Raw genomic sequence first — 24,287 nt, 5'->3', positions numbered from 1 at the left:
GTGATTCCTATACTGTCAGTAATTGATTGAAATGTACCATACGTTCAGTTCTCCCTGGCTGTTTTCAACGCTCAAATGATAGAAAGGAGGATCCAAGGCGACAATTGCCTACCGTCCTTGGACTACTGCGTCATGGTGGTGGTGTGCCGCATCGCCGCTTGGGGCGCGCTGATCGCAGCGGCGTTCTGTAGCCTCAACACTGCCGACGAGATCCGGCTAGGGAGGCAGGCTGTGGAGTCGTGGCGCCGCACGGCCGACATGAGTGGCGTGGGCTGGTCGCCACACGCCAGGGTGTTCGGCGGCTTCGTCACCCACGTCGGCCTCTACCCGTTCGCCGCGTACATCTTCATCCTGAAGCAGATCACGACACTGTCGTGCAGCGTCACGATCGTGGCACCCAAGTGGGTGCTGTCTGCAGCCCACTGTGTCAGGGGCATGCACTGGCAAGGTAAGTCAACACCTCGAGTGAGTCACACATCAACAACTTTACTCCACAAACGACCTGACAATGAGTAGTGGTGTGTATTCTTGGTGACACTAGCTAATCCACCACCCCTGTTCGGTCGCAAATAACTCGTGGGAAGAATGACCATCGATAAAGGTCCCTATTAGCTCTAATTTCCATAGTTTTCTCATTGTGTCATTTCATGAGACCTAATCGAGGCACGCTACATATGATTTTCAGTGCATGGTAAATGCAAGAAAAATGTGAAGAACAGAACCAACCCCTGCACAAGGTATTCATAGACCTTTTTAAAGGCTTTGACTCTCTTAATTGAGAAGCTCTCTGGAAATATCAGGCATCAAATGTATGTCCTGGAAATTACATCAAAATACTCCAGCTTCTACATGATAACATGAATGCCACTGTCGTCGCCAGCAATGGACCTGCAGAAATGTTTCAGGTTATGCCAGCAGTAAGCAGGGATATGTTATTACACATAGCCTATTCTCTATGTTTGTGGGAATCTTACTTCATCTTGTTCAGGAAAACCTACCGTTGGGTGTTGAAGTAGCTCACAGAACTGAAGGTAAGCTATTCAACCTTAGCAGACTCAGAGCTAAAAGCAACAGAACCACAACAGCTGTCATCAAACTTCAGTAAGCTGATGATAACATTATCTTGGCAAACACAGAGGTGGCTCTACAAACTACCCCAAATGCATTCAGTCTGGATGTTGTTGTGGTCTTCAGTCATGAGACTGGTTTGATGCAGCTCTCCATGCTACTCTATCCTGTGCAAGCCTCTTCATCTCCCAGTACCTACTGCAGCCTACATCCTTCTGAATCTGCTTAGTGTATTCATCTCTTGGTCTCCCTCTACGATTTTTACCCTCCATTCTGCTCTCCAGTACTAAATTGGTGATCCCTTGATGCCTCAGAACATGTCCTGCAAACTGATCCCTTCTTCTAGTCAAGTTGTGCCACAAACTCCTCTTCTCCCCAATTATATTCAATACCTCCTCATTAGTTATGCGATCTACCCATCTAATCTTCAGCATTCTTCTGTAGCTCCACATTTCGAAAGTTTCTATTCTCTTCTTGTCTAAACTATTTATCGTCCATGTTTCACTTCCATACATTGCTACACTACATACAAATACACTCCTGGAAATTGAAATAAGAACACCGTGAATTCACTGTCCCAGGAAGGGGAAACTTTATTGACACATTCCTGGGGTCAGATACATCACATGATCACACTGACAGAACCACAGGCACATAGACACAGGCAACAGAGCATGCACAATGTCGGCACTAGTACAGTGTATATCCACCTTTCGCAGCAATGCAGGCTGCTATTCTCCCATGGAGACGATCGTAGAAATGCTGGATGTAGTCCTGTGGAACGGCTTGCCATGTCATTTCCACCTGGCGCCTCAGTTAGACCAGCGTTCGTGCTGGACGTGCAGACCGCGTGAGACGACGCTTCATCCAGTCCCAAACATGCTCAATGGGGGACAGATCCGGAGATCTTGCTGGCCAGGGTAGTTGACTTACACCTTCTAGAGCACGTTGGGTGGCACGGGATACATGCGGACGTGCATTGTCCTGTTGGAACAGCAAGTTCCCTTGCCGGTCTAGGAATGGTAGAACGATGGGTTCGATGACGGTTTGGATGTACCGTGCACTATTCAGTGTCCCCTCGACGATCACCAGTGGTGTACGGCCAGTGTAGGAGATCGCTCCCCACACCATGATGCCGGGTGTTGGCCCTGTGTGCCTCGGTCGTATGCAGTCCTGATTGTGGCGCTCACCTGCACGGCGCCAAACACGCATACGACCATCATTGGCACCAAGGAAGAAGCGACTCTCATCGCTGAAGACGACACGTCTCCATTCGTCCCTCCATTCACGCCTGTCGCGACACCACTGGAGGCGGGCTGCACGATGTTGGGGCGTGAGCGGAAGACGGCCTAACGGTGTGTGGGACCGTAGCCCAGCTTCATGGAGACGGTTGCGAATGGTCCTCGCCGATACCCCAGGAGCAACAGTGTCCCTAATTTGCTGGGAAGTGGCGGTGCGGTCCCCTAGGCACTGCGTAGGATCCTACGGTCTTGGCGTGCATCCGTGCGTCGCTGCGGTCCGGTCCCAGGTCGACGGGCACGTGCACCTTCCGCCGACCACTGGCGACAACATCGATGTACTGTGGAGACCTCACGCCCCACGTGTTGAGCAATTCGGCGGTACGTCCACCCGGCCTCCCGCATGCCCACTATACGCCCTCGCTCAAAGTCCGTCAACTGCACATACGGTTCACGTCCACGCTGTCACGGCATGCTACCAGTGTTAAAGACTGCGATGGAGCTCCGTATGCCACGGCAAACTGGCTGACACTGACGGCGGCGGTGCACAAATGCTGCGCAGCTAGCGCCATTCGACGGCCAACACCGCGGTTCCTGGTGTGTCCGCTGTGCCGTGCGTGTGATCATTGCTTGTACAGCCCTTTCGCAGTGTCCGGAGCAAGTATGGTGGGTCTGACACACCGGTGTCAATGTGTTCTTTTTTCCATTTCCAGGAGTGTACTTTCAGAAACGACTTCCTGACACTTAAGTCAATACCCGATGTTAACAAATTTCTCTTCTTCAGAAACGCTTTCCTTGCCATTGACAGTCTACATTTTATATCCTCTCTACTTCGACCATCATCAGTTATTTTGCTTCCCAAATAGCAAAACTCATTTACTACTTTAAGTGTCTCATTTCCTAATCTAATTCCCTGAGCATCACCCGACTTAATTCGACTACATTCCATTATCCTCTTTTTGCTTTTGTTGATGTTCACCTTATACCCTCCTTTGAAGACACTATCCATTCCGTTCAACTGCTCTTCCGAGTCCTTTACTGTCTCTGACAGAATTACAATGTCATCGGCGAACCTCAAAGTTTTTATTTCTTCTCCATGGATTTTAATACCTTCTCCAAACTTTTCTTTCGTTTCCTTTACTGCTTGCTCAATATACAGATTGAATAACATCGGGGACATGCTACAACTCTGTCTCACTCCCTTCCCAACCACTGCTTCCCTTTCATGTCCCTCGACTCTTATAACTGCCATCTGGTTTCTGTACAAATTGTAAATAGCCTTTCGCTCCCTGTATTTTACCCCTGCCACCTTCAGAATTTGAAAGAGAGTATTCCAGTCAACATTGTCAAAAGCTTTCTCTCTAAGTCCACAAATGCTAGTAACGTAGGTTTGCCTTTCCTTATTCTTCCTTCTAAGATAAGTCGTATGGCCAGTATTTGCTCACGTGTTCAAACATTTCTACAGAATCCAAACTGATCTTCCCCGAGGTCAGCTTCTACCAGTTTTTCCATTCGTCTGTAAAGTATTTGCGTTATTATTTTGCTTTTATTTTAATTTTTGCAAATATCTTCGAGATTATTACTTATGTGCAATAGCAAAAAATTTAAATATTAACTCTGTGCTTCGCCGAATAGCTTTATTATCCAGTATATTGATTTAATGAATAAGAACCTGTATATGTAGTTAATTTACCTAAAAACTATGCTTGTCACAAGTACCAGTAATTACTAACTTCGTTATCATTGTTCATATGTAAATATGTATCTCGTTACTGACCTTCAGATAAAGTAAATAAAAAGTACGTATTAATAAACGAAGTATCTCTGCAGTTGATGTTGGAAATATGCTAACTTTTGGACACATTAAGTCTCAGGGTAATTAGCATTTCTAGTTAAAGCATTGTTATTGAAATATAATGGCGTGTTTTGGAAAACCAGACTTTATACTTGAAAGGACAGTCTAATTAGGAAAAGTCTTGATGATTAACTTGCCACTCGAAAACTTTTGGGCCACTCCAGAGATAGGCTATCGCACTCCAACAGTGATGTAGGGCATCTATCAAATGTAGTATGTGGCTAGCTGTTTATCTGAGCATAAATTATAGTGAATGAGACTCAATATGGTCATAAACTGTATCTTGTTCCACAACAAAGTGCAATTGGACCGAAAACCTGGTATAGACCACATTATTTAAAATAGCCCATTTTAGACAACCAATTTTCAGCTACATTCGACAGAGGTGCAGCTACCAGAGGCATATTTGCACAGGTAAATATGGCTGCACTTCACTCTCTCAGAATTTCGATAATAAGCCTCCCCGTGATGCTCAACACCTTTCTTGTAACGTCTGCCACTGGAATTTGTTGAGCATCTACATAAATAACACTCTCGCGCTGATTAAACGATCCAGTGACGAAATGTGCCGCTCTTCTTTGGATCTTTTCTATCTTCTATTAATCCAACCTGGTAATGGGCCTAGATGGAGTAGAAATACTCAAGAATCTGTCGAACAAACGCCTTCTAAGGCACTTCTTTTGTGGATGAATTACAACTCCTTGAGATTATTCTTGTGAATCTCCATCTGGCACCTACTTTTCGTGTTGTTTGTTTTATGTGGTCGTTCCACTTAATGTCGCTCTGCAGAGGTACTCCTAGGCATATCATGGATGTTACTGTGCCTGGCAATTTGCCGTCAATAGTGTAGTTGTGGAGTAGTGGATTTCGTTTCCTACATATGTGCAGTATGTTTCGTTTATTTACATTCATGGTCAACTGCCGGTCATCAGACCTCACTCTGAAAATCGTTACTCTCTTTTAGTGTTGCTACTGTCTTTTAGGCAACTGCATCATCTGTAAACAGCCTTAAAGACCTTCCAACACATTCAACTAGATCATTAACATAAATTGTAAATAGTAACGGTTCTGTCACATCCTTGGGGCCCTGTTGAAATTACGTTTACATCTATCGTTTTCGGTCCATTAAGAGCGATGTGTTGAGTTCTGACACCAAGGAAGTCTTGAATCCAGTCGCCAACCTGATCCGATATCGCTAAGGTGGTATGTTTTTAACTAAAGGACAATGTGGGACAGTACCACACGCTTCCCCAAGTCAAGATACACGTCATCAACTTGAGCGCCGATGTCTACAGCACTGTGGATCTCATGGAGGAACGGAGCGAGCTGTGTTTCACCAAATTTCAGTGCGTCTCGTCTTATTTTAACACAGGAGATTTTCATTTTTCAAAAAAGTCATAATAGGTGACCTTAAAACATGTTCAATAACTCTACAACAGATTGACATCAACGATGTAACTCCATAATTTTGTGCATGTTCCCTATGATCTTTCTTGTACCTTTAGTTGCTGCAGCGACTTACGATAAACTGCTGCTGGAAGGGGAGCAAGTTCATTCTCACAATCTCTGTAGAAGCTTACGGGTATCTCAGCTGGTCCAGATACCTTCCCACTAACATGTGAGTGTAGTTGTATTAGACATTTCGGCGTTGGTGACTGAAATGAGGGTTTCTATTACGGTCTTCCATTGCGAAACAGTTTCAGGATACAAACGATCGGTAAAACCTAGGGCTAATCATAAGTGGTAATTCGAAAGACAGAAAAGTTAGCAGCCATGAACAAAGGATGTAAGACGACTTCTTCCTGATAATACACACACACACAGGTCGTTGAGGAGTCATTCCGTCGTATGGACGAAACATTTGTACAGCTGTCGCTGAAGAATCAACATGAAAAAAAAGAAAGAAAAACAAATAGACCTGACGAACTTGCAGCATGCTGCACATGAAAAATAGGTTCTCAACTTGTTTTATAATTGAAATAAATGGTTTTAGATCCCTCGTAAGATGCACTGAGAAGTGTATTTTTTCATTTCTTGATGATGACTAGTTTAGGACACCTGTGTCCATTTCGGAACCATCTGTGTTGTAAGTGTGACAAACACAGGCGATAGCCTATGTACAAAAACTGCAGCTGCAGCGATGATCAAAGTGGCACTATGGCTGACTTAACAACAGTAAATAGCAACATCAGCAAATGTCCAGTCTATGTGGTCTATCTACTGTTGTTAAGTCAGCCGTTAGTACCCCTTCAATCATCGCTGCAGGGGCAATTTTTGTACAAAGGCTTTCGCCTGTATTTGTCACACTTACCACACCGATGGTTTCAAGTTGGACACGACTGTCTGAAACTAGTCACCAACAAGAAATAAAAAGGATAGGTCTACTTCTCAATGCAACTCATGACAGAGTTACAACCATTTATTTAATGTAGACCTGAATATGAACAACATATAGCAAGGATTTGATGATGCAAGCTGTAGTTTGCCGCCAAACAGGCAATATTACAGACATTACAAAACCTTCACTTCTTATGCAACGGTCCCAAGTTGTCCAAGGCTGTATTTGAAGTTTGAGAGGACATTCAGTACTGGAAAGTAAACAAAAACTGTGTGTGACTTTAAAAAAACTATCATAAGGATGGTACTCACGACCGACAGTCTCTCTCCCTTCCACGCACACATTGCAGACACAATAGCGCAACTGTGCTAGAAGTTAACTAGTGTGTATGACCAGAACAACGTGACCGGGAGTGCCGCCATCTTGGATCTTTAGGGTACAAAAGGAGGCCTGAGAGCCGCAACTGATCAGCACCACACCAGCACCGCAGGCAACAGCACGCAGGACGGAGCGCACAGGCACGGTGCACACGAGGCAGCAGAAGAAGCCGGCGCGCACGCACCTCCACACGCTGACAAACGGACATGGCTGGACGCAGGAAGGGCAGCAAGATTGCGGCCGCGCTGGAACTCCTGGTCGATGCGATCGGGAAGGACCGCGGACGCAGTCGGCGCCACAAGAAGAAGCAGCGCACTAAGCAGCAATGCTTCAAGTGCCAAAGGATGGGGCACATCGCAAAAGTGTGCAGGGGCACTCTAGCGTGTCTGAAGTGTGCTGAGGCACACGACACACGCAACTGCACCAAGCCCCGCGACGCGGCTGCCAAGTGCGTGAATTGCGGCGGTGCCCACGCCGCAAACTCGCGCAGCTGCGCCTCTACGTACGGGGCTACAGAAGCAAGATGGCCGCCCCACGCCCTGCAGAGGTACCTCGCGTCGAGACGGACGTCCCGCCCCCCCGTTCCCGCGGGGGTGGTGGTCCGTGCCGTCGCGAAGCCACCACGGACGACGCACTGGCCGTCTTCCACACCGCCCTTGCGGCCGAGAGGGCCACCATGAGGGAGGAACTCGTGGCTGTTCACCGCCAGCTGCAACAGCTGCGTGAGGAGCTGCGGGTCCTCAGGAAGACGTCTACCCCCACCGCCAGCTCCACTGCGAGTCGGCCAGCGGGGGTCGACGCCTCCACCCAGACGGAGCCACCCACGTCGCCAGATGCCGAGAGGGACGACATGCTGGCACCCACGGACATGGAAGTGGAGCAGCCTGCTCCCCCTCCTGACGGGGAGATCGAGCCGCGGGCACACGACGAGGAGACGCACACGGAGACACCCCCAGCTGCTGCGGCGGGGACTGAATGGCTGCCGCTCCCCACGGACATGCCCACGGACATCAGCTCGGACCCTGTGGTGCAGTTTTTCGCCGCGAATCTTCGTGACGAGACATACCAGCACCTGGTCGACGCCTACCCACTCAGGACATACACTGCTCCTTCGCAAGCTGAAGAAGCGGTAACCGACGAAGGGCTGCCCCTCCCGCTCCCAGACGAGTGGAGCGTGCAGCCCTTCCTCAAGAAGATCGTGGCGTCGCTGAAGGACGGGTCGTACCCTCACGGGGAAAACCCGTACCCCTTCACGCCGGCGCACGCGAAGCCACCACCATCTCACCAACCGTGCGACCTCAGGCACATGCGTTGCATGTTGCGTGAGGCGGTAACCAGGAAGGAGCTGATTTTGCTCAACAGCCGCCCCATCTTCACCCCTTCGGACTGGGAACACATCACCCTGGTCACAGAGAAGTGGGTGAAGGAGGAGTGGCGCTCCGGCAGGCGTCAGCCTGCCCCAGAAGACATACCAGCACACAACTACTTCGCTAATTTAAACTAGCGGGGTAGCCAGAGGCCCATCCGAACGAGAGGCCAACCACAAGTCATCAAAGCTGTTAACGGAGGAACAGCAGCACTGCTGCTTAGCCTCCCCCATCTCCGGACAGAGGATGTCCGTGATTTACTAGCGAGCGAGCGCAACTGATCAGTCCTCCGTGATAGTTGAAACTGTCAACATGGATTCCTCCAAAGTGCTGAACATCCCCCAGCAGGAGCAAGATATGACCAACAGACGAACGCTTCTGCTTGTGATTACTACAGCAGAACCTGAATAATCTAGTTACTGCCATTGGGAACATAAATTATACAGAAAATGGTATACTACTTAGCAAGAAGAATGTAAATGTGCTTATACTTACTACAGAGCCGTTTTGCGATAACATATTGATAGTTAAAATCTGTGATCAAGTGGACTGTCAAGAACAATTAGGAAGAGGACGTTCTGTAATGTCAAAGAAGGTAATGTGTGGTCCATTTAACTATTATCTATGTAGTAGATTCTCCAATTTCGTCACTGCGAGACATGGCGTCAAGGCAAAGCTGCCTTTTCTCTTACACGGGAAGGACAGTGTGACGGCAAGAGGGGTACGTGAAAAAATCGGCAAGGAAGCACTGGAAACTATTTCGAGGAAATATAAAAATCCTGTGGTTATACAAAATGAAGTGGAATTATCTGATGTTCAAATAGATGTTCTAATGAAAGAGGTGCCTGGAATATTGGAGCAGGTACAGGTAGACAACTGTTATCTTTTGGATTTGGACATAACACAAGACTTTGCCGGAATTTTTAACAAAATGTAAATGTACGACTATTTAATATCAATCCTAGACTTCTGCATGGAAACAGATCGCCAGGCAAATACCAATGTGGTTCTGGAAAACGATATGACAGTTGGAATAGACTATCTAACGCGATTAACTTCCAACTGTAGAGTAAAGATATATAACAAATTTATATGTCAAATCACAAGTCTGTGAGTGAACAAAGATATTAATAACCACATTTTATAAAGTGTCCAAACATGCGACTATGAGAAACTTTTAGGCCTTCCTTGGCTAAGCAGCATGGCATTACCGGGTTGGAGGCTACAATATGCAACTACAGAATGGATCGTGTATTCGACCTTATGCAAGAGTGCTTACGTGTACTAGGTGTTAACAAACAGTATTTACAATATGCTCAACTTTACTCTCTTTCACTTGCTTCCATGTGGCGTCAGTTAACGGATAACGTACAGAATGACTGCTGTGGTGTGTTTAATAACGTTCTTCAGTTTGTGTACTGGGGTAATCAGATCACCTGAAAATTCACAGATGTACAGGTAAGTCTTCCAGATACTGCAGACCGAGAAAAGCTCATCAGCTATGTTCTGTCTACATAGAGTTTTAACTATCTACCTATAAACTAAGTGGAGATCCTTAACTCTGACCCCAATAAAGATGATATAACTATTATACACAAGTGTTACGTTAAAGCAGGGGGAACTTATTTTTCTCTGTCAAGACCGCTGTTCTCCACAATACCGTCCGATATAGATATTGTAAAATTAGGGTTGGCTGACACAGATAACGTCATATCGTAAAACCTAAGAAAAAGAACCAATGTGTCAAACAGACTGAAACCATTCCCTATTAAAGAAAGTACACCTTTAAGTGCAGTTAATGTGTTATGTGAACAGAAAAGGAGTCTGGAAATGGAGGACATCCAAGTAGAGACAACTACTGTAAAGGAAGAATATAAGATGCAGATGGAAAAGGAAGAAGCAACTGTGGATGTGCAGTCCAGGTTTACATATGGCTTTAAACACACTTATGGAGAAATCTAGCTACAACTGGGGAATACTGTAAAGACCAGTGGTAAGTGGCCATATGTTGGAGCACTGGCCGAAAACGACGGATTGGAGCACGTTTACTATGTTAAAGGGCACATAAAAAATCTAGTTATCAAACTTCATTCCTCCTTGGATCTGCTTGAAAAGGATAGTTACATTATATCGAAATGTGGTGGGCTTGATGCCATATACTTAGCAACAGAACAACAGTTTGCAGAGTTTAAAACCGACGGAGTAACAAACTTTAATGGCAGTTTGTTTGCAAAAGTTGTAAACGTAAAGTTCTACGCCGAAATTCCACAAGAATGTGCAGCAGAAGAACTGCAGCCTACACCCAGGAAACTGAAAAGTGTTATAACAACAGCGTTATGTAGGAAATAACAGGAAAAATTAAAATACCGAATGCTGTCGTCTAGAAGAACTGCTGGAAGAAACAGAACTAATTATTAAAGCCATAAAAGAGATTACAGGATAAAAATTAGATGCATACTGGAATTCGAGAACATACCTTCTCTGTATTTGTCAAATTACTGGTTGGACGTTATTAAAACTAGACCTAACAAAAATAAGGAAAGAGTTGTTTTCTGTATGTAAATATATTTGTAAAAGTTAATAATGATTTTGTACTAGAATATTTACTTGCCTTATTCGCTACTCTACCAAAAATCCTAACGTATTTCATATATCGTTGATCCATGTACAAGTATTTCGGATAGTGAAAGTGTGGAGTCATGTAAACTTGAAAACTAGTTGAAACTAGGTAGTTGAATGTATAGTAACCCCCTTTCCTTACCTATATGATTTGCATAATGTTTGTGTGTGATACTCAAATGTTGAAAATATGTTTTATTTTGAGGAAGGATCACGTTAAGGTGGAAGTGAGTGTTTTAAATAATCTGTTTGACTCCTGTAAATCGTTAAACAATTAATTTTGAAGGGTAGTGCAAATGGATTATTTCACTCTATTTTTAATATCGAAATTGAGTCAGCTTTCCCTTTGTCACCAGCATTAGCCAATAAGAACATAGTATTCTGAGGAGAGGTGAAAATCTCCAACTTCGTGTTTGGAGATGTTGGTTCACGCAGACACGCATGGAGTGGCCTCCTGAGAGCGACAGAGACAGGAAGTGAGTCTGGGATTTGCTGATCAACAGGATGCCGCCACTTGATGCTTTGTTTTGGGGCAGTGAGATCAAAGGAGGCCAATATCCAGTCCGAGGCCAGTGGTATTTAGTAACATGATATGTAATTAGACCTTGGGCTGTTTTAACCTTTGTGGTGGCGCCCTGATGACAGACACACGTGAGAGACCTCAAACGGTGGCTACTATACAGCACTTCATTCCATTCCCTGGTGATTACATGTATTATGTCATGGGAAGCAAGAGTGGGGAGGGGGCAGTCATAATGTCTACCCAAGTGGGGGAACCCTGTCTCCTGCATACTAATTAAATAAGGAATATGTATCAATATATTATTGACTGATTTGGCTGGGGCTCTGAGCACTATGGGACTCAACTGCTGTGGTCATAAGTCCCCTAGAACTTAGAACTACTTAAACCTAACTAACCTAAGGACAGCACACAACACCCAGCCATCACGAGGCAGAGAAAATCCCTGACCCCGCCGGGAATCGAACCCGGGAACCCGGGCGTGGGAAGCGAGAACGCTACCGCACGACCACGAGATGCGGGCAACTGATTTGAATTTCGCGTCATGAGATCCTTTCTCTAAAGCATAGAGCGAGTCTTTTGACTACCATTTTTTTCTGGATTGGTTGGGGTGGGAGGGGGCGAGGGGTAGGGGGATGAGACCTGCGCTAGTGGTGGGACTGCACCCTGGCTCAGTCGATCCCTGCATGTCAAAATGAGTGCACACAAGAAAATTTTCCAGTAATATGATGCCTCCAATCTGCAGCAGTGTAATTAGATAATTAGGACATGTAGTTGCTAGATGTGTGTTTTTACCACCAAATAAAAGTGAGGTCCAGGCCCTGGGAACTGAATTTTATAAATAAATGATATATTGTATGCTGTATAATTCAATTTCCTGTGATCCTTCCTCTCCAGCATAGATGGCAGCATACAGCCTATGGTGGAATCAACTCTTAAGTCAGGCATTTGCCTTGTAAGGAGTTCCATGTGCATCAGTATTGTGCAGGGGTTTACCTGGCAAAGACAGCTTTGTTTGCAGTTTGGTCCGACCACGACTGACATTACATGCAGATCCAGCAGTGATACGCTACAGCACCAAAGAGAGAGGGAGAGGGAGAGAGAGAGAGAGAGAGAGAGAGAGCGAGCATGTGTTTCGACAGGAATTTCTCAGCTGACTCTGGTCTGTCAGTCCCAAGGCCTGTGCAGACACCTCTTGCACACTGGTGCATGGTGCAGCCACTGACAGACACATCACTTTGCGAGATCCCAAGCGACATGTACATAGTGTGGTGTGAGCTGGCACTGGGTGCAGGACAGTGGACGGTACATGCTTTGCGATAGAAAGATTTTGAACAGTGTAATTATGTGTGATGGGTGTTTCGTGATGGTATTCCTTGTGCAATTGGAATGAAAAAGCATCGCAATTGTTTCAATATTCCATTTATCAACTTCTAACCCATAAATTGTTTAAATGAACAATATCCTACACATTGTCCAAATTGTTTAAACAATATTCCATACACCGCAATCGATTTCCCACCAACCACCAAATTATTTACATAAATAAATAAACTATATTTCATACATGCTCTTGTATCCAAATAATATTTAAATAAACAGTATTCCACATCTTGTCTAAATTGTTTAAACAATATTTCCTACACTGCAATCTATTTCTCTCCAAATGGCTGATCAACTGAGTCTTTTTTCCGGTAATTTCCGGGAGTGGGAGGTCTAGGGGGTTCCCAGAGGGTGGATTTAATTAATTGATCGATTTAATTAATTACTTAATCAAACTGATATCAAAAGTGTGCTTGTATCAAGGATGGGGAAGGAGAAAGTGGAAGAGGACAAGAAGGAGAGGGAGGTGTGGGGAAACATTAGATTAAGGACCTGTCAATCAAAAGCAAGGATTATCCCCAGGGGTCATAACCTGTCAATCAAAGGGATCGATTATCCCCAGGGGCTCTTCACCCTCTTAGCAGAACAATAGGTTAAGGACCTGTCAGTCAAAAGAGAACAATATGTTTGCCACTGAATGTAGGCAACCTGCAATAAATAATTGTGCTGACACCGTGGTTCGCCCACTATTATCAGTGACCACGAGGCAGCTGAAGCAACAGTGATAACCAAAGTACAAACTGTAACTAAAACGAATACCGAGGATTATAAGTAAACTAGATGAAGTTGTAATGTCATATCTCAGTACGGAATTCAAAACTTTTAGCTGTGGATAGGAGCATGTAAAAGAACTTTGGCACTGGTTTAAAGGAATATTGATCATCAACTTGACAGATGTATGCCTAGTGGAATGGTTCATGGTGGGAGAAACCCTCTGTGGTATACAGTCACCGTAAAGAAACTTGTTAAGTAACAGAGACTACTGTGTGATAGGTGGAAAACAAAGCATAGGGCTAGAGGTGGGGGGATTCTGTATGAAACACCTTTGGCTGTCAAGAGAGGAATGCATGCAGAGGAATATTGTGCAAGGACCTCTCACAAAACTCCCAAAATAGTGTCCAGAGACTCATGGAAGCAATGGTGACTGAAATTGAGGGTAGCAAAGCAAAAACAAAAATTCTCAAATCCATTTTCAAATGTTGCTTTATAGAGCAAAACTCAGGAGAACTGCTCCAACTTAATCCTCACATGTCTACGAAGATGAATCAATTGGAACTAGTGTCAGTGAAACAGTATTGACAAACAGCAGAAATCGCCAAAATTGAACAAAGCCCCAATGCCTGATGAAATTCCAGTCAGATTCTAGCTGAATTTGAGGCTAAGTTAGTCCAACTGTTAAGTATAATATATCGTAGATATCTAGAACATAAAACCCAGTCCAACAGTTAGAAGAAAGCACAGATCGCACCTGTCTACAAAAAGGGTAGTAGATGTGATCTACGAAAATACCGTTGAATATCCTTGATATCAGTTTGATGTAGATTCTTAGACATATTCTGAGCTCAAACGTGATGAGATTCTTGAAAAGAATGACCTCCTCCATGCTGACCAGCGTGGATTCTGAAAACACAGAGCATGTGAAAACCAACTAGCACTCTTCCCACACGATCTTCTGAATGCCGTGGATCAAGGCATTCGGGTGGATGCATGATCATTTCGCTTCTGAAAAGCATTTGACTCAATACCACATTTACGTGTATTATCAAAAGTATGATCGTGTGGGGGGGGGGGGGGCGTGAAGCGATATTTATGACTGGATTAAGGATTGTGGAGAGCCATTGACAGATGTAGAACTAACTTTGTGTGTGCCCCAGGGAAGTGTGTTGTGATCCTTCCATTTCATACTGTATGTTAAGGACATTGCAGACAATATTAATAGGAGCCCCAGATTTTCGTAAATGGCGAAGTTATCTATAACGGAATACTGTCAGAAAAAGCTATACAAATGTTCAATTAGATCTTGACAAGATTTTGAAGTGGTGCAAAAATTGGCTGCTTGCTTTAAATGTTTAGAAATTTAAATTTGTGCACTTCAGAGCAGTAAAAAACGTTGTACAGGGTGGCGCAGATGGATCGGGTGGTTTTAAAATACTTGTCAAACTGTCAATTGTAAAGGTATTGGATTGAAATAAAGTGCAAAACGTGTAGTTACAATGGAAGTTTATTAACAAAAAAATAGTAATGTTAGTTTTTAAAAATTACATCCATCAAATGCCCTCCTTCTCGAGCGACGCATTCTTGGAGTCGGTCCTTAACGTTCCGCATTGCCCGCTCAAGCACATCACCAGGAATTGATGTGATTTCGGTGTGAATTGCTGCCTTCAACTCCTGAATGGTCCGGGGTTTGTTCATGTAGACCCTTGCTTTTAAATAGCCCCATAAGAAAAAGTCACATACCGTGAGGTCCGGCGAGCGAGGGGGCCAATGGACATCTCCATTACGGGAAATCAAACGGCCAGGGAACAGAGCGCGTACAGCTTGCATTGATATCCTAGCGGTATGTGCAGTTGCCCCGTCTTGTTGGAACCACATATTGCCCATGTCGTAATTGTTCTCTTCAAGTTGTGGGAGAAGAAAATCTTCAATCATGTTCACATAACGCTGCGAATTAACAGTAACTGCCTGCTCCCTTTCATTTTCAAAAAAGTAAGGACCAATTATCCCTACCTTAGAAACCCCACACCAAACCGTCACTTTGTCACTATGGAGAGGCCGTTGGTGTAGATCTCTTGGGTTAGTGTCGGCCCAGTAACGGCAATTTTGCTTGTTTACGTATCCGTTAATGTGAAAGTGAGCCTCGTCAGACATCATGATAATCAGGTTTACATCTTCCAATAACTCCAACATCTGTTGGCTAAACTGAAGCCTTTGAAGATGGTCTGTTGGGAGAATCTTCTGTACCAACAGGATTTTATAGGGGTGGAATTTCAGTTCTTCGTTAAGAATCCTTTGAAGGCTCCGACGTGACATTCCAAGAGCTTGAGCACGACGTCTCGTTGATCGACGTGGGCTCGCAGTGACATCGCGTCTCACACGCTCCACGTTCTCAGGCGTTGTTATTGTTGGCGGTCTAGGCGTCCATTTTGGAGCACATGAACCAGTAGTGCGGAAATTATGCACCCAACTCAATATCGTATCTCACTTAGGAACACTACCGCGAGGTGGGATGTTGAAACGCCGGCGAAAGGCACGCGTCACAGCAACAATTGACTCGTTATTGCGTATGAACTCTTCCACTGCGAAAACACGATGCTCAACGGACCACGTAGCCATCGCGACTGACTGCCAGCCTGCAACTGAAACTTCCCGTCCCCCCCCCCCCACCACAGGACGAAGTCGCCGAACACCTGGCTCCCCCCCTCCAGACGTACAGTCCACTTCAAAACCACCCGATCCATCTGCGCCACCCTGTATATTATGACTGTAATGACAGTGGGTCACCGCTCGAATCTGTAAATACATAGGAAACTCTGGGCATAACACTTTGTGGGGACAGGAAATGAAACGATCATATGGCATTAGTCAAAGGTGAAACAGAGAGCACATTTCGGTTTTGTTGGTAGAGTAATAGAGAAATGCAATCACCCTACAATGGAGACTGCTTGCAAATCACAAATATGATCCGTCATAGAATATTACTCAAGTGTGTGGGACCTGTACCAAATAGGACTAGCAGGGGATAGTGAATGTTTACAGAGAGGGCAGCACGATTTGTCACAGGTCTGTTTGACCCGTGAGAGAGTGACACAGAGATGTTCAAAGAACTGATCTGCCACTCTTGAAGACACAGTGAAACTATTTCGAGAAAGTCTACTAACAAAGCTTCAAGTACCGGATTCAAATGACTAGCAATATACTACAATCCCCTACATATCAGTCCCATACGTTAATGCGGGCAAGTTTGGATTATTTGCAGTGCGAACAGAAACATTTAAACAGTCATTCTTTCCCCACTCCATACATCAATTGGAAGGAAACAAGTCCTAATAATGGGTACAGTGGGATGTACCCCCTACCATGCATTTCACATTGGTTTGCAGAGTGCAGATGTATGTAATTTTTGGTTCTGTAATTATGTCTTCATTTATTCTTATCATGCAACAACAAATTAATCCATATTCCTTTTGTCATTGTATCATCTCGCATAATCTGCACTATCACTGATAACTTGAATCAACTGAGTAGAATAAGAATTAAAGAAAATTAGTTGGGCAGTACCCTCTGTCAAATTTGTTCATGGAAGTTATCTCCCACAAAACCTATTACATCAATGCAAATAGCAGGTGGTTCTAATCTATGTATATAAATAAAAATCAGTTGCAACATGTATAAAAGATCATAACCTGAGAATGGCTTGACGTGTTTGGTTAATTTTTTTTGCTCTGTTAGTTATTGTCAAGACTAGGTTTGTATAAAAGAAAATTTTTGGAAAATCGAGCGAAAAAATGTGAAATACCATCAATTAGGAACGGCTAGAGAGATTTGGTTGATTTTTGAATTTGCTGTGTTCATAATTATCAGGACAAGATTTGAGTAAAGAAAATTTTTGAGAAATCCACTGGAAAAGTCGGAAATTGAAATCAGTTATGAAAGATCATCACTTGAGAACGGCTGGACCGATTTGGTTGATTTTTTTGTGTTGTGTTCGTAATTGTGGATGGTAATGGCAGTTTGGGTATGGAAGAAATAAAAAACATCCGTTCAGTTTGATAGTTCTACTGTCACACATTTCCATAACAAACAAAATCTGTTTGACAGTTATATATATTTTGAAGTAAACAATTGTTCATTTATAATGAAAATAGTTTCAAGTATTAGGTTATGAGACGAAAATAAAGTGATGAAATGTGGTGAACAATACTTGACACAAATTACAGATTTCTTATTAATTACTAAATAACTTTTTTTACTAAAATAAATTGGAGAACTTTACAGAGTGTGGAATAAGATCACAAGCTTCACATTTTATACAACAGGTTTGTTTTCTCAGAATCTGTTTATATCGGAAATTTCTAGAAGGTGCAGTTTCAAAATTACATTTTTAGTCTGGCGTCTTTAGTAACATGTTTCCATAAGGTCTTATGTTAGTTCAATTTCATTTCATCTCATGAAAACATTTAGAATTTTTAATTTGGCTTTACATGCAATAATAGAATTTTAGTGCTAAATTTGGTAATTTATTGGAACTGGATGGTAACATTATTATGACATCGTAACTTATTGTTTCCGATAATTACGTAATTAGTTTCCCCATAACCGTTATCAAACTGTTGATTCCGAAATAATGCTTTACTACTAATTACAGATTGTGTATAATTACTTTTGTCTTGCAGGCTGGTAAGCTAATTAGTTATACTACATCGTGTACAATGTACATAATGTATGCTTTAACATCTAATCACAAATTATGAAGCAATACTTTGTTCTGTGTAATGTGGATCAGGTGGTATACCGAAAAGCTATCTTGGGCACTATCGAGCAGTTCATGTGTCCCTCACTAAATCCTGATTTGCGGACAGGATACAGCATTCAATACCTGTACTAACAAGGAGAAGCCCTCAGTCTTGGGCAAATGATATTTGGAAGGTCGCTTGTATCCAACCTAATACGAAAGACTATGATGTTTTGGGTGTGTTTGAGAAAACTACCCCCAACGGTCATGACGCTCAGTCGACTCGGAATTGACGGGATCGATAGATAATTGAAAAATGAGCATTTTTCATCATCATGTACAAGGTCCGCAAAGGCACATTTTCTAAAGATCGGGGTAAGAAAATTGTTTGACTTTTGCTGATGTACCCATAAACTAAACGCTCTTCAACTGGTGTAGCGACCAAGACATATGGCTGCAGAGTGGAGACCTTGTGTTCTGTTCCCAGTTGCATTCTGTAAGTCTTCGTTTTTTTTTTTTCTGTTCCGACGTTGGTAGGCGTAAGAGCTATAAACCTGATAGGTTAAAAATTTTATAATTTTATATTTAGGTTCATTTGTTACAAAACAAACAAATTATACTATATTACATGCCAACAATCTCAACAATGATGTAAGTTCTGGCCCTCAATGAGATGTTGCACAATGTTGTTGTTGTGGTCTTCAGTCCTGGGACTGGTTTGATGCAGCTCTCCATGCTACCCTATCCTGTGCAAGCGTCTTCATTTTCCTGATGACAACGTCCTCTTGAGCAGTCCCCACCCGGAGATCCAAATGGGGGACTATTTTACCTCCGGAATATTTTACCCAAGAGGACGCCATCATCATTTATCCATACAGTAAAGCTGCATGCCCTCGGGAAAAATTACGGCCGTAGTTTCCCCTTGCTTTCAGCCGTTCGCAGTACCAGCACAGCAAGGCCGTTTTGGTTAATGTTGCAAGGCCAGGTCAGTCAATCATCCAGACTGTTGCCCCTGCAACTACTGAAAAGGCTGCTGCCCCTCTTCAGGAACCACACGTTTGTCTGGCCTCTCAACAGATACCCCTCCGTTGTGGTTGCACCTACGGTACGGCTATCTATATCGCTGAGGCACGCAAACCTTCCCACCAACGGCAAGGTCCAGGGTTCATGGGGAAGGTGTTGCACAATAGAGTTTTACTTACCGTATAAACTGACAACCATGGGAAAAATTAGAAGTTTACTCAGAATTCCACAGTTTGGGCAATGGTATCTAATGTGAGCTGTACAAACATGTTTTTACAATTTGAACGCGTCATTGGTGTCTGGTTGTCACAACATGATGGGCAGAATTTGCGTCCGGCACCTTTGCAGTTTGGTCGCCACCACTGGAGCTTGGTGCGATGGACTCCCTCTTTGTAGTCTTCTACCAGTGGCGGCTGACTGTTCATTTCGTGGCAGTGTAAGGCATAACTAGGAGTCATCCCAATTCATCGGCAAATATTCTTCTTTTGTAAAGAACACACCATGTATTTATTTCTCCCCAGAACAAAATCACTGAAGGCACAAGTATGAATAATATTGTAGAAGATGATCATTGGCCAGCAGTTGGTCTTCCTCTTGTGTGTATAGGTAAGAATTGAGCTGATCCAATGTGTCACCTACTCGCTTACTTGCATTGTAAACCAATACCATTTTTGGTTTAGTGTCTTCTCTGTTGCTTATTTTCCCACTGTTGTCCATTGTGTCATCAGGACAACCTGTGGTTCTTCCTTGGAACGTAAGCTACGACTGTGTAATCCCTAGTAAAAAGAACTTTGAAATGTGAAACTCGTCCTTGCTTGACATATTATCAGGGAGATCAGATTTATTTTTTCTCACCTTCCCCAGCATTGTAAGATGTCTTTCGAAAAGCCCTTGGCCTAATACTCATGGTGTGAAGGAATTGCCTCATGAGACATTTTGTTCTTTTAGCTCATGTGTCAGATCTGTGATAACACTCATACTTTGATTTTTTCGGGTGCTTGTCCAGGTAATTTTCCTGTATGGATATGTGTCTTCAAAAAGTGTTCACACAATGTCCATATAGCGTATCTTTTTGTACTAGGAGTCATTATTCTAATGCTCTTACAGTTTGTGGGAAAGATTCTAAGCTCCATGTGATTTTTTTTGTGTGTGTGTTTAGACTAAACCAGATGAAGAGCTTGCACATTGTCATTTGAGGTATCAATATTTGAAATGTTTTCTAAATCAGATGAAGGGTGAATGTTGTACTGACTGATGTGATTTTCTTCTTCAAAAATATTCTCTTCGCTGTCAGATGCGTTTGCTAATGCTTCCAATTTCTCATCGGAAATGATAGCCACACAGAAATTAGTGCCATAGATACATGAATGCGCTTTAATAATTTGAAAACGATCAGTGACTTGCATTGCTGTATAACTTTCACACATTTCGACAATAAACAATCAGATATTTACTCCGCAAGCAGAAATAAAATTTGACTGTGACATTTGCACATTCTGTTAATTTTTAAAAAGTGTAACAATGGGGAACAAGTAATTTTAATAACTTGAATACTCAATATCAATGTTTCTCAATTATTTGTCTAATAGTTCGACATGAACTGAGTTTTTGCTTCATAAGCCCTCCTCTGATAACTTAATACTTTTAACCTTCACACATCACAATTTGTTTGAATAACTTTGCACCTCAAAGAAGGGTTAACTGGATCCCAGTAAAATATTATCATACATCAAGTATTATAAGCTAATTGATATTGCCACTGGACTTTCTTATGTATATGGGAAGCTGTACAAAATGTGCATAGTATTATTTATAAATAATGTTTTGTATTTTTTAATGTTCAGCTTTCTTATATTTGAATGTATATAATGTAGTAGAATGCCTCCCTTGACTTACTTTATTTATTATAATGCGTAACATAGGATGTTTACGAGTGTAATACATGTCACAGTTCAACACCATAATGAAAATTAGTTTTTATATTTGTTTTATTACATGTATACAGGGTGGTCCACTGATAGCGACTGGGCCAAATATCTCACGATATAAGCATCAAACGAAAAAAACAACAAAGAACGAAACTCGTCTAGCTTGAAGGGGGAAACCAGATGGCGCTATGGTTGGCCCACTAGATGGCGCTGCCATAGGTCAAACGGATATCAACTGAGTTTTTTTAAATAGGAACACCCATTTTTTATTACATATTCGTGTAGTATGTAAAGAAATATGAATGTTTTAGTTGGATCACTTTTTCGCTTGTGATAGATGGCGCTGTAATAATCACAAACGTATAAGTACGTAGTGTCGCGTGACATTCCGGCAGTGCGGACGGTATTTGCTTCGTGATACATTACCCGTGCTAAAATGGACCGTTTAACAATTGCGGAAAAGGTCGATATCGTGTTGATGTATGGCTATTGTGATCAAAATGCCCAACGGGCGTCTGCTGTGTATGCTGCTCAGTATCCTGGACGACATCATCCAAGTGTCCGGACAATTCGCCGGATACTTAAGTTATTTAAGGAAACAAGAAGTGTTCAGCCACATGTGTGAAACGTCAACCACGACCTGCAACAAATGATGATGCCCAAGTAGGTGTTTTAGCTGCTGTCGCGGCTAATCCTCATATCAGTAGCAGACAAACTGCGCGAGAATCGGGAATCTCAAAAACGTCGGTGTTGAGAATGCTACATCAACATCGATTTCACCATTACCATATTACTGTGCACCAGGAATTGCATGGCGATAAGTTTCAACGTCGTGTACAGTTCTACCACTTGGTACAAGAGAAATTACGGGACGATGACAGATTTTTTGCACACATTCTGTTTAGCGACGAAGCGTCATTCACCAACAGCGATAACATAAACCGGCATAATATGCACTATTGGGCAACGGAAAATCCACGATGGCTGCGACAAGTGGAACATCAGCGACCTTGGCGGTTTAATATATGGTGCGGCATTATGGGAGGAAGGATAATTGGCCGCCATTTTATCGATGGCAATCTCAATGGTGCAATGTATGCTGATTTCCTACCTAATGTTCTACCGATGTTACTACAAGATGTTTCACTGTATGACAGAATGGCGATGTACTTCCAACATGATGGATGTCCGGCACATAGCTCGCATTTGGTTGAAGCAGTATTGAGTAGCATATTTCATGACAGGTGGATTGGTCGTCGAAGCACCATACCATGGCCCGCACGTTTACCCGTTCTGACGTCCCCGGATTGCTTTCTGTGGGGAAAGCAGAAGGATATTTGCTATCGTGATCCACCGACAACACCTGACAACATGCGTCAGGGCATTGTCAATGCAACTGCGAACGTTACGGAAGGTGAACAATGTCGTTACACGTATTGTCAAATGCATTGAGGTAGACGGACATCATTTTGAGCATTTATTCCATTAATGTGGTATTTACAGGTAATTACGCTGTAACAACATTCGTTCTCAGAAATGATAAGTTCACAAAGGTACATGTATCACATTGGAACAACCGAAATAAAATGTTCAAACGTACTTACGTTCTGTGTTTTAATTTAACTAACGTACCTGTTACTAACTGTTCGTCTAAAATTGTGAGCCATATGCTTGTGACTATTACAGCGCCATCTATCACAAAGGGAAAAAAGTGATCCAACTAAAACATACATATTTCTTTACGTACTACACGAATAAATAATAAAAAATGGGGATTCCTATTTTAAAAAAACGCAATTGATGTCCGTTTGACCTATGGCAGTGCCATCTAGCAGGCCAACCATAGCGCCATCTGGTTTCCCCTTTCAAGCTAGACAAGTTTCGTACTTTGTAGTTTTTTCGTTTGACGCTTATTTCGTGAGATATTTGGCCCGGTCACAATCAATGGACCACCCTGTATACTCGACATGTATCTGAACTCGAATGTATAAAGTAATATAACGTAATTATTATTATTATTTTCGATTATTCCCATTTAAGAGAGCGTTTGAACTTGAATTCCTTTATGATGAATGTTTATGTTTTTTCTGAGCCCAAATTTTCTTCATGTGTTCACTATGTTGTTTCTTTCGCTCTGCTGTCCATTTACACCCTGGTTTCTTCTGTGTTGTGGTGTCAAATTTATGTTTTTTGATGATGTTCCTGAATTCAGTTCTATTTTCTGCATCGTTTACTGTTATGTGTGCTTGTCTGAGGTACTCTTCTACTTCTTTTATTCATTTTGTTTTTCCCCTGCCTGAGTTGATGACTTTAAGAATTCGCTTTGAAATTCTGTTTTCATTCATCCTGTGGATATGTCCGTAGAGCTGCATTCTTCTTTTCCTTACTGTATCCGTAATCTTGTCTGTGTCTTTATATAATTCTGATGTTGGTCTCTTCTTCCAGATTCCTTGCTCTTGTATCAGGCCAAAAATTTTCCTGGGAATTTTCCTTTCTTGTTTCTCTATTTCTTTGATGTTAGTTTGCCCATCTATTTGTGTTGTTTCAGATGCATACAGTGCCTCCGGAAGTACAACAGTGTTGCAGGGCCTCAATTTTGCGTTAGTGGATATGGATTTTTTGTTATAATAGTTCCACGTGAGTTTATATGCTTTCTGTATTTTTTTTATTCTTTCCACATTGGCCTTTAGGTTGATCCCTGATGGATGGATGATTTCTCCCAGGTACTTAAAATGTGGTACTTGTACGATTTTCCCATGGGTTGTCACAATAGGCAATTTGTCTTGTGGCACTCTTTCTATGTACTGGGTTTTCTCATATGAGATTTGCAGGCCGGTTCTTTGTGCAATTTCGTGTAACTTCTCCATGGCTTTAGTGGCTTCTTTTCTATTATTTGTGAGAATTGCAAGGTCATCCGCAAAAGCTAAAGACTTCACATTGAATCTTTTGTCTTTTCTAATGCTAATTTGGATTCCTTTGACTTCTTTTTCCCATGTCCTGATAATTTTTTCAAGAATGATATTAAAGAGTAATGGTGAAAGTCCGTCACCCTGTCGCACTCCAGTTTGGATTTCAAATGGTTCCGAGATATCCCCCATAAATTTAACCTTGGAGACTG

The 24,287-nt window shown here is 42.8% G+C and overlaps 1 protein-coding gene across 1 annotated transcript in view; it reads left to right on the top strand.

Annotated features, from left to right (window-relative positions):
- The first annotated feature begins 212 nt into the window (after positions 1-212).
- LOC126210427 (serine protease ami-like) overlaps positions 213-24,287 on the top strand; it is a 104,471-nt gene continuing 80,396 nt past the window's right edge. The window contains exon 1 of the mRNA XM_049939657.1: positions 213-448. Coding sequence (XP_049795614.1) covers positions 259-448 — 190 coding nt within the window. The 5' untranslated portion in view covers positions 213-258. The remainder of the gene's footprint in view (positions 449-24,287) is intronic.

Source organism: Schistocerca nitens, chromosome 10 (genome assembly GCF_023898315.1).
Source record: "Schistocerca nitens isolate TAMUIC-IGC-003100 chromosome 10, iqSchNite1.1, whole genome shotgun sequence".
Classification (NCBI taxonomy): Eukaryota; Metazoa; Arthropoda; class Insecta; order Orthoptera; family Acrididae; genus Schistocerca; species Schistocerca nitens.
Note: the sequence above shows the minus strand (reverse complement) of the source record. Positions and strands in the feature narration are given on the sequence as shown.